This window comes from Coregonus lavaretus (assembly GCF_964263955.1).
Source record: "Coregonus lavaretus genome assembly, chromosome: 3".
NCBI lineage: Eukaryota > Metazoa > Chordata > Actinopteri > Salmoniformes > Salmonidae > Coregonus > Coregonus lavaretus.
Window position 1 is genome coordinate 65,920,101 of NC_139990.1, and position 11,224 is coordinate 65,931,324.

The window sequence follows — 11,224 nt, forward strand, 5'->3', positions numbered from 1 at the left end:
ACAGGCTGGCACCCAGGCTACTGTCTTTACTATATGTTTTCCATTCCCAGGCCCCTGGGACACCTAACCTGTCTTAGGATTCTTCTTCTGCACAACAACCAGATGAAGAGGCTGGAGGACTGCGTGGCTGAGCTGAGGAACTTGCAGCATCTCCACACTGTTAGTGAGTGAATAGGGATTCCACTGATACTGTGCAGTCCAAGGCCCTCACATTTGACATGGTTATGTGAGGAAGAAACTGATTTGACACAGTATTGAAGATGTGAGCTTGTTTGCCAATTGCTTTTGCAGCTTTTTTCCTGAATCGCTTCTCACAAAAGACTGGATGTCGTCACTATGTGGTCCATAACTTGCCGTCAGTGCAGTTATTGGATAGAAGAGGTATGTTAACAAATATTGAAATCATATTCAAAAAATTGCAAAATAAGCAATTTACTACTGAAACTGTTACAGTAGATTGCTGTGTCGAGTCTGGGATCCTTGTTGAACCTAAAGTGATGCCCTGTTGACAGGTGAAGCAGGAGGAGAGGAACAGTTCATTACAGCTGTTTAGTACAGAATACCATTGTGTCCCCCAGTCCCTGGCATTTGGCAGGCGGGCAGAGACTCCTGCCAACAGAGAGACTGGCATCTATGGGGAGGGACGACACCTTACTCACGGTAAAACACAGTACTGTACCAAAGGAGAAAAGCATTTGCATTATATTGCAATTCACCAGCTTTTTTAATATATTGACTTGCAAATTGAGATATGCTATCAATTTGATATAGGTCACTATGGCTCAAGACAACGTTTCAAATAAGTCACAAATAAGGGATATGGGTGACTATCTCGTTACAAGTTCTACAATGTTACAATTGAATGTATGACTCCTAAAATATTACACATTTCCAACGTCTATTTATATGTGCTTCTCTGTGATGCTTATCTCTGTCCAGGAGCCCATTCGATGAGACAGCAGATCCGAGTGTGCGCAGGACCATGCAGAGATCTATCATGCAGTTCTCCACTGTGGACTGGAGGGCCATCCCCACCACCAAAGGAATGGAGCCAGCCAGGGGCCAACATCCTCACTGTCATGTTCAGATAACAGCACCAGCAACACAAGGGGTGATTCTCAATTGTATTTAACAGATTCTGCATGTCCTCTTTCCTTGGCTTCTTCTAAAAACGCATTGGAGAAGATCCCAGGGGAGGAACCTCAGATCTTCTGCTCCAATATGCTTTGAGAAGAGGAGGAGGATGTGAGGAAATACAATTGAGATTCACGCCTGGAGGTCATACCACTGTTGTGTCATGCTGTATGAGCCTGTAGAGGGAGCTCTAGCTGAACTAAACCAGTCAATAGAATCACAGTTTCCTCATTACTACTATACAACAAACAAACACCCCAGTTCAATGTTACACAGCACAGGATGAACTCAAGAGAACTCTGGAACTCTGGATTGGCATGATGGCACAAACAGACTGATACCCAGGCTAGTCTAATCTGTCATACCATCAAAAGCACATAGAGAGTACAGTGGTGTTTATTCTGTTGTATTGCAATTAGTCATTTGAGATCTTTGAAACATCAGTATTCAACAAAACAGAAAAATTGTTAGAGGGATTTGCCAAGTTGCTTTTCCAGGAGGAGGTTATAGTAACTTTAAAGTCATTTTGTTCTTGGCCAATTCAAGCCACTTTACTGTATGTTTGGAAATATGATGTCCTTTATCTTTTAACTAGGGCAATTACTGGACGCAGAATTACTAGTTTTAAAAGGACATGAACAAATAAAATATTGATTAAATCTACTACTACTTCTTTACATCACACTCCCTGAAGCACTTTCCATTATTCTTGAACAAAAACCATCAACATAATATTAGTCTACATAGACATTTCACATTGAATATGAATGCTGGAAAAAAGCTTAGACATTCGTGACCCTAACCTTTCTTCGTTGTGTGCAATAGTGCTGCGTTGCTTTGGTAGAAAACAATGTCAGATCATCAATAAATAAGGGATCCTTTCCCATCGGTTCAGGCCTGAAGCTTGTGTGAAGCTCCTGCGTACTTCATCCCCAGGTTAACTGTTGGGCCTTACATGGCAGGCCTCCCTAACACCTTCTAGGACAACAGTGTAGACCTGGAGTAGGGGAGATAGCTGGGTATATAGGCATTGTGCACCTGTGTTGAACGTCCCTTACAGGCCCCCTTCAGTTCTCTGTGGCTGGAGTGGTGGAGTCAGGACTAGGGGGGTCTGCTTGGTTGTCGGAGGGGGAAGACGGAGAGTCTTCATTGGGTCCCACTGAGAGGTCCTGCATGGAGCCTGCCGCCTCCTCTACCGCCTGGCTCTGCTCTGAGAAACACATAAGGAACAAACTGTTAACATGACGCCTCGTATCACAACGCAATGGAAAGACTATTTAAGCTAACTACCACTTTTGAAGCATCCTATTCAAAACCAAGCATCCTTTCGTAACCAATGTTTAATGTATAATGTAATCCTTGGTCACTTAAAATTACAACGAAACATATACAAATTACACAAGAGGTGACACATGAAAATGTACAGTCCAAGAATATTTCTCCAATACCTTTCCTCTGTCGCTCCATCAGCTTGGCTGACTCTGCCTCGTGCTTTTCTCTCTGCTCCTGAAGCTGCTTGCAGACCTTCTTATGGGTGAACCAGTGCATTTTCTGGCAGGCTGGGGCACAGTATATCACCTATAGGAACACAAAAACGTTGCATGTGCGGGGCAAGAACAGAGGCCCATGCATCGGATGCAAGGACACATAGTGACAGATTGACCATTGCTATTGCAGTTCTATGAATGATGACAGTGGATATATGAATATAGCATTTTACTATATTGATATGAGTTATTGTGAGAAAATGGCATTGTGCCTACCATTTTACAAATGGAGCATCTCTTCTCTGCTCCCTTCTCCCCACAGGTGGTACAGAACTCTGCGTCCATGAAGCCCACCTGTCCTGTGATAGCCTGGGTCAAAACTGAGATGGCTGTAGGATCGTTACCCTGACCAGGACAGAAAGGGGAAATGGGAGAGAAATTCAAAATATACACAAGATATACAGTACAAACAATTGAAAATGACACTAAGGGTCACAGATTAAGCCTAATATTGAACTAAAAAGCTATTTTAAATGGGAATTCTTTATTGAGCATGCTTTTTAGTCCAGGACTAAGCTTAATCATTGTCCGGGAAACCGGCCCTAACAGTATAAAAGGTTAAAAGGTTATTAAGCCCAAAACAGGAAACTATTACAAGTGGAGTTTCACTCAAACTGACGTTGCAAAATCAGTCATTATTAAATACACAGACAGACATCACAAGAGAGAGCATGACTGTAAAAGCACTTTGTGACAACTATTAATGGAAAAGGGGCTTTATGGTTTGATTGAAGACTCACGATCTCCACAGGAGCGATACTTCGGACCAGCTGCTGCAGCAGTGTGGCGTCGCAGTAGGGGAACTTGCGGATGCACTCTCTGATGAACTTCTCCTGGAACAGCGGGAAGCCGTCACTGTCCCGGCCCTTCAACAAGCTGCATGGGGACAGCAATGACATCTGGGGTTATATGCATTGCAATACAGTATATATAACAATCAAAAACAGATTTAGTGTGTCAGAGTATTTCTACACATCATCAGTGAAGCCAGATATATGCATTTCATAGCAATTTCTTCCTTATCTTTCCGACTTTTTGCATTGACATCCTCTGTCAGTCCAGTTTAATAAAAAAATATCTATAAATAGAAAACAATAGTGTCCGGGAAACCAGCCCCATATGTATTTACATGTTCATATGTCTGGGAAACCAGCCCATACAATCCAAACCCCTCACCCACCTCTTGATGAGTCCTTCCAGCTTGTCGTCGCGCTCCTTGAGGAAGGAGCCACACTTCTGCAGCACACAGCTAATGTAGTGCATCTTCATGGCCAGCACCTCGTTCATGTCCTGCTGCTTCACACACTTCTCACAGATCAGCTCCATCACCCGCCGGCACTTCTCCAGGGCCTCCGCCTCGGCCAGCACTGGGTTCTCCTTCACCAGAAGAACCATCTGGGAGAGACAGAGGAGGGGGGGGGGGGGTGTCATACTCTATAAAAGGGTAACATAATCGCTCCCTATGTAGGATGCATTGCCAAAAGTCACATAACCCACTATTCCCCAAAAAGCTATGCTTTATAAAAGGTGACATAACGCACGGATAGGGTTATATTGGTGGTGACTGTCTTTGTGTTTTGCCTTTTACAGTTCTCCAAAAAACGTGGCTTTAGTCTGAATAAGTCTGCTTTCTTTTTTTTGCCTGATATCCTTGGTGGTCTGAGTTGTCTGGTCATTATTTTGATCAAATATGGATCACTTAATATCTCACTCCAAAACCACAATTCCGTATTGTGACCCAGAGACAGCGGTGGTGGTCTTTTACCTTGACGGGGTTGAGGTTGGTGCTCATGATAATCTTGTGGAGGGGCCCTGCCAGTTTGGGGGGCAGCTTGGGCTCCTTCTCCAGCCCCTGGGGTTTGGTGTAGTACTCCAGCCTGGCCCGCGAGAAGAAGTTGTTGATCACCGTCACACAGTCATGCTGCCCTGGGGAGAGGAGAGAGGAGATACACCTGGGTAAGAAACAAGTTCCAATGTCTCACTGTGACAGAGGTTGCATTCATAAGGCTCCAAACAGAATGTGCCCTAATGAACATGACCAGAATAAAGGGCAGTGCCAATATGGAGTCATTCAAGTTTATTCTATGTCACAGATGTCACATATACTTCCTATTATATGTGATATCCTTACTGTACATACCGACAAACGCAGCCATCTGAGATGCTGTTCGCCCGACGGAGTTGACCACATCTGTCTCCGCTCCTGCATCTAACATCATCCAGGTGATATCAGTCTTACCTATATGGCAACGCGGGGAGAAAAAAGTTACTGCACACAGTCAAATCAATGAATTCACCACGGGGCCCCCTAATCTAAACAGGGATATCCTTTCTCAGCAATTTAACTGTGAGAAAATGTGCTTACCGGATAGCCCAGCGAACATCAGTGCGGTGTAACCATGCTCGTGTTCATTGCAGTTCACATCTGCCCCATGTTGCAGTAGCAGCTTGCACATGTCCGCCTTGCCCTTGTATGCAGCGTGCATGAGGGGAGTCATCCCATTCTGAGGAGGAGAAACAGAACTGCAAGTTGTATATGTTGTAGATATACATAATTTAAGTAGCTTATTACAGACAAATGATGCTGAATTAAATCTACACAAAGATATTTCCCATTGTACAGCATGGTAGAATGCACAATAAAGGCAATGAAATAGCGGAAATTAGCCTTTGCTAAGCTGTGGAGTGCCTGGACTGGACTGCACTGCCTGCCACTTGATGAGCAGACATAGGCAATATTATTAAACAAAAAGAGATATGCTGCCTGTGGTTTCCTTACTGTCCAGTTTGCAGACAAATTATGAAGAGCATAAATCCATAACTTCAAAACTGATATCGATAACAAAAGAGACATTCTTGATCGTTGAAAAATCGAAACCATTTCTGCCTTTACCTCATCCAAACAGTTGACTCTGACATCCTTGCAACCCAATAATCTTGAGGCTTCTTGAACATTTCCTGAGAAAAAGCATCAAAGGTCAATCATTACTTGTACATGCATGCTATACCTTCAAGCGATTGTATTGCATTGGAAGCTAGGAACACTGCCTCCAGCTAACCAAGGCTTGAAACAACCAACAGTTGTCTTGTCTAGAAAACGGTATTAGCAATTTCATGAACTGGCTAGCTAGCTAACATAACGTCTAGTAGTCCTGTACAGTACTAGCAGAGTTTGAGATTTTTATAACTATCTGTGGTACTAGCTTGGCCAGCTAGCTACAGCAGTTAGCAAGTTTACAGGGCAATACAACTTGCTGGATTGAGCTATCAAATTAGCCATATAGCCACCATCATTAGCAACATAATTTAACACATTACATTACATACTAGCTAATGTGAAGTGGTACAGCAATCTCATATCTTATCTAGACTACAGTAGCAAGCGTACTGTCTAGCTAGCTAGCGTTAGCATTAAAGTAAAGAGGCTTTACCTGCAGCAATAACTACGAATAATTCCCTCTCGGTGGAAGATAGATCTCCCTTCTTCGGCGCTGACATATTGGCTAGAATTGTGTGTAAACAAAAAAATCTGTCAATGAAACAAGACAAATATGGATAATTATGAGTGACACTAAATTATAGACTGTCACGTTGTTTGGCTTTCATTCTAAAGCTTGCTAGCTAGCTGCTGGGGTTAAACTGGTGTTCAGACTGTACCACGTTGTACAGTACAGGGGTAGGCATTGAAATTAATATTAATTCATTCAACTTTTTACTTTTCAATTGAAGATATTAACAGAGAAAGTAAATAATATGCATAGATATTATTGCAGTATACAAAATGTCAACACCTTAATTATTTATCATAATACGAACCGCTTTCAAAGCCCAAACTCCCCTCTTTTTCAACATTTGTTAGCAGTTCCACGGAAGTCTAGAAAGTTCATTCTTAATACGTTGAAGCATTTGGACTGTACATATTTGATATATTGTTGCTCTAGCAGTCTCAGTTTTCTTCAATATGTTTTAGATTATATTTGAGTGGGGTATAATTCATCACATTTGTCCATAAGCATGAGCACACTTTCATAACTTGAATAATACATTTTAAGGTGTTTTATTGAAAAGCAATAGTGTTGTTTATCAATGTCCGAATTAGAGGATAAAGGTTAGAGATACATTAGTGTCATAATCAGTCATTATATGCGCCCATTGTTTAAAAATTATTTTTCCTCATCATTGTAGGTTAAACGCTTACAAAAAAAGATTGCTGTTTTGAAACTGCAGTAAAAGTGCAGTGGTATTTTGGAGCAGCAATTGCAGAAGTTGAACTGCAGTTATACTGCACTCACTGCAGTTACACTGCAAAATTACTGCAGTAAAAAAAATGTTATTTTTGGATACTGCACTCTGACTGCCGTCTTTTTTTCGTAAGGGAATATTTCATGTGAAATGTCTTACGAGTGTAGCCTAGTCCTAGTAAACCTCAACATACACAGTATCTGGTGATTAAAATAACACTTGGATAATCACTCCGCTCAGCCGTCACAAATTTTTTTTTTGCGATGTTTGCATCATTTCAAGACGACCAATCAGGTAAGTTGCAAACCTATATCCCTGGACTTGTCCCTCCTTCGAATCCTGCCCACCTGTAAAACGCCCCAGACACTGTTTGTCATTCTATGATAAGATTTATTCGTTTTCCAATTTGGATACATTTGAGTCTGAGAATTGCTTTGTGCGAGAGGATAAAAAACGAAGATCGACAATGGTTTGCGGAGGATTTGTTTGCACCAAGAATTCCTTATGCGCGCTGAACATACTTTATGTTGTAAGTACCACGCATAGATGTTTCCATATGGAACCGAATTGTTTTTGATGAAAGGCTATTAATGAAAGTGCAAAAGCCAGCATGATTCTAGTCAAGAATGATATAGCCAGGGCAAGAAGGCTATCATGCAAATTAAGTCGTTGTGACTCCTATCAAAATGAAAGTAGGCAACATTCCAAACAGTTGCGAGAGTGTCTCTCAGTTAATGCGAAGTCTAAACTATTGGTTCCCAACCAGGGGTACTATGACCCCTGGGGGCACTTGGCCTATCCACTGGGGGTACTTAAGAAGCCTCATGATACTATAGGCCTACTGGTAAAATGCATTTATGGGATTATTTCAGGGGTACTCTGGGCAGGGTAAAATTTAGTTGGTGGTACAGTAACCGAAAAAGGTTGGGAACCGCTGGTCTAAACCATATCTGTATAGTGTGATAAATTATCGTCATACAATTCTTGCAATTAATGTATAATATAATCAAAATACTAAATATGTGATACTTCCTAAATGTCTTAATAAATCTTGTATTATGTATTCAATGTATGTATTTATTTAATGTAACTTCAGTCTAAACAGACTTTAATAAATAAATAAATAATCAAGCTGAAGGTGGTAGCCTAAATATGTCAAAGAAATTAGCATGAAGTGTCCTTTTGAGTGCTTTTCCGTTCCCAGTGGACTTCTGTCATCACTTTGTATTGTACTTGGTCTTCAGATGGTGAGCTTGCTGCTGATTGGAGTAGCTGCTTGGGGGAAGTGGTTTGGCCTGGTCTCCAGTTTTCGGGTGGTGGCTGGAGTCATTGGCGTGGGCATCTTTCTGTTATTCGTAGCCTTCGTGGGCCTCTGTGGAGCCCTGAAGCACCACCAGGTCCTGCTGTTCTTTGTATCCTTCAATTAGGAGTAGGGTGAAGTTGCCCCTAGACACTGAATTTGGGTCAGTTTTTTTGCATTTTCCCAACTAATGGTTAAGATTAGGATTGGGGCAAGGGAAGCTGATCCTAGATCCATTCACTTGTCATCACCATCATGTGATATGATTGCACAGGGTTGGTTTTGTGTGTCTTTAATGGGTTCTATTCATGTCACATATCATTACAAAGTCAAGTGAATACAAATTACTACAACACAAGATATATTGAAACCCTTACAAAGAAAATATTGCAGTTTTGAAACTGCAGTAAAAGTGCAGTAACTGCAGTTGACTGTGGTATTGTGGACGCAGTAATTGCATAATAACTGTAGTGTACTGCAGTTATACTGCACTCTAACTGCAGTAAAGAAAAACGGTTATTTTGGATGCAGTATTTGCAGCATACTGTAGTTATACTGCACTCTGATTCTGACTGCAATCTTTTTTCCTAAGGGAACAAACGCTGAGGACTGCTGTATGCTAGAGGATCTTAGTCTCAATGTGTTTTTAACTGCTCTACACAGACTACTCTTAATAACTTATATTTTCTCACTTAATGAACAATTCTCTCTCAAATACACAGCCTAGTGTTGCCTAGTTTGTTTCCAGAATGTCACGTGAGCTTCCTTAGTTGGCCTCAGTACATGATTATCCTGTTCCTGGTGTTCATGGTGCAGCTGTCAGTGTCTGCCGCATGTCTGGCTATCAATAAAGAGCAGCAGGTACGTGACGATATATTATATGTATAATGTGACTCATGACCACTTAATCTGTAGAACACCTTAAATAAATACTGGAAATCATTCACACTTTCCTTCTATGTCCTGTATTAGACCTTTGACAAATGGCTAATGCACAACATAAATGGAAAGTGTGAATGATTTCCAGTTGATCTCAAAGAAGCACTGATTGATGACATGTTGATTGAATTCTGTGACCAGAGCCTCATTTCTCCATGCACCTCCTCATCCATTTCCCTCACTGTAGAATGAACTCCTAGAGGTGGGCTGGAACAAGTCAGAGGCCACTCAGAAGGATGTGGAGAAAACTCTAAACTGCTGTGGCTTCTCCCATCCGAACTATAATGGCACCTGTGATGCGGTAAAGACGCTGGCTTGTTATCAGTAAAAACCAGGAACATGTTTGTCAGTATCTTGAGTGATGGACACATGACTTAAATTCTGTCCTCTCCACTTACTTCCTCACACTACAGGACTGTTTCTCCAACCCATTATCCTGCAACCCTTGTGCTCCAATCATCCAAAGTCATGCCGAGGAGGTTTTACGCTTTGTGGGTGGGATTGGATGCTTCTTCAGCTTCACAGAGGTTAGCAACCTGCTGTAGCCTCATAGCAATGCACTGACAATGGGTGGAATTTGCTGTGTAACATAGTAAAGGCTGTGGGATTCCTATGTAAATTGGCACTGAAAACAGAGAATTTTACTGTCTGCATTTTTATATTATGTCATCCATACACTCTACATTTTAGACTTGATTTTGGCTTTGGCTTCAGGAATTAATTCAACAATTCTAAATCTATGGATATCTACACTGAGTGTACAAAACATTAGGAACACCTGCTCTTTCTATGATAGACTGACCAGGTGAAAGCTATGATCCCTTATTAATGTCACTTGTTAAATCCACTTCAATCAGTGTGGGTGAAGGGGAGGAGACGGGGTAAAGAAGGATTTTTAAGCATTGAGACATTGATTGTGTATGTGTGCCATTATATATTTAAGTGCCTTTGAACAGTGTATGGTAATAGGTGCCAGGTGCACCGGTTTGAGTCTCAAGAACTGCTACTCTGCTGGGGTTTTCACGCTCAACAGTTTCCCGTGGTTATCAAGAATGGTCAACCACCCACAGGCCATCCAGCCAACTTGGCACAACTGTGGGATGCATTGGAGTCAACATGGGCCAGCATCCCTATAGAACGCTTGACACCTTGTAGAATCCATGCCCTGAAAAATTCAGGCTTTTCTGAGGGCAAAAGGGGGTGCGACTGAATATTAGGAAGGTGTTCCTAATGTTTTGTACACTAAGTGTATATTGCGCTTTAGGATTAATTTAATCACATATTAAGCCACATTTTTTCTGTCTCATTTCAGATCCTGGGAGTGTGGCTAACGCACATATACAGAAATCAGAAGGATTCCCGTCCAAACTCTAGTGCCTTTCTGTAACTAGCCTGTTCATAAACCCAACGTTGCACTGTCATGGATTTGTATTTAGATTTTTGTACTTTGGAGATCATGTGTGACTTATATTACGATTTTATAATGTTTCCTATTCAGATATTTCCATTACTGTGATAATATAACTGTGTTGATATAACTAATACTATTGACTTTTTTTTGGTCAAAGTCATTGAAAACAAACAATTCCAATCAATTTGAAACTTGAGTGATTATGAAGCAACCAAACTGCTTTCCTGGTGAAGCAGTGACGGACACTGAAATTGAGAGCAGTTACTTTAAGGTTTAATCTGACTGAGGTCATTGATCGGAGTCGTGAGCAAATGTCATACACCAACCATGCACACCTTATGCAAACAGAGCACAGACAGAGGGTAAAGGCAGAGAGAAATGTTTTGTGGTTAGGTGTCTGGCATTCTTTGGGTACCTACACAATGCTGTCTTTGTTGCAGTGTATGGGAGGGTATTAGATGTCACACGGATGCTGACAGATTCATCCTTTTATTCAGATTCAGCTCTACTAAAGTTTAGCTAGAGTTGATCACTTCACAGGACATGTACCAATCCAGACATTAAGCTTTTTGGTATTTTTCTGAACAATTAGGCTATATTGTTCTATTCATCTGAGAACTGAAAGCATCAAGCATTACTCACTGATTTGGT

The 11,224-nt window shown here is 41.4% G+C and overlaps 2 protein-coding genes across 2 annotated transcripts; one reads left to right on the forward strand and one right to left on the reverse strand.

Moving 5' to 3' along the window:
• Positions 1 to 697: 697 nt before the first annotated feature.
• LOC311125659 (ankyrin repeat and MYND domain-containing protein 2-like) lies at positions 698 to 6,290 on the reverse strand. Its single transcript, XM_084158425.1, has 10 exons — positions 6,113 to 6,290; positions 5,575 to 5,639; positions 5,047 to 5,185; positions 4,822 to 4,920; positions 4,447 to 4,607; positions 3,862 to 4,076; positions 3,422 to 3,557; positions 2,898 to 3,026; positions 2,583 to 2,712; positions 698 to 2,344 (listed from the first exon to the last, which is right to left on the reverse strand). The coding sequence occupies exons 1-10, from the start codon at positions 6,177 to 6,179 to the stop codon at positions 2,202 to 2,204; spliced, it is 1,284 nt and encodes a 427-aa protein (XP_084014551.1). The 5' UTR covers positions 6,180 to 6,290; the 3' UTR covers positions 698 to 2,201.
• A 973-nt stretch (positions 6,291 to 7,263) lies between these two features.
• Positions 7,264 to 10,757, forward strand: LOC311109027 (tetraspanin-13-like). The gene is made up of 6 exons (XM_084151810.1): positions 7,264 to 7,452; positions 8,168 to 8,335; positions 9,004 to 9,084; positions 9,350 to 9,463; positions 9,576 to 9,689; positions 10,475 to 10,757. Exons 1-6 carry the CDS (start codon positions 7,390 to 7,392, stop codon positions 10,547 to 10,549), a joined length of 615 nt encoding a protein of 204 aa, XP_084007936.1. The 5' UTR covers positions 7,264 to 7,389; the 3' UTR covers positions 10,550 to 10,757.
• Positions 10,758 to 11,224: the final 467 nt, after the last annotated feature.

What these genes read in the sequence shown, in the direction of transcription:
- LOC311125659 (XM_084158425.1), bottom strand. Translation starts at nt 6,179, where the DNA reads ATGTCAGCGCCGAAGAAGGGAGATCTATCTTCCACCGAGAGGGAATTA. An exon ending in GATGTTCGCTGGGCTATCCG is followed by an intron (nt 4,921 to 5,046) that starts GTAAGCACATTT and finishes GTTGCCATATAG; the next exon opens with GTAAGACTGATATCACCTGG. An exon ending in CTGGAAGGACTCATCAAGAG is followed by an intron (nt 3,558 to 3,861) that starts GTGGGTGAGGGG and finishes GTCCCCATGCAG; the next exon opens with CTTGTTGAAGGGCCGGGACA.
- LOC311109027 (XM_084151810.1), top strand. Translation starts at nt 7,390, where the DNA reads ATGGTTTGCGGAGGATTTGTTTGCACCAAGAATTCCTTATGCGCGCTG. An exon ending in CGCTGAACATACTTTATGTT is followed by an intron (nt 7,453 to 8,167) that starts GTAAGTACCACG and finishes CTTGGTCTTCAG; the next exon opens with ATGGTGAGCTTGCTGCTGAT. An exon ending in CTATCAATAAAGAGCAGCAG is followed by an intron (nt 9,085 to 9,349) that starts GTACGTGACGAT and finishes CCCTCACTGTAG; the next exon opens with AATGAACTCCTAGAGGTGGG.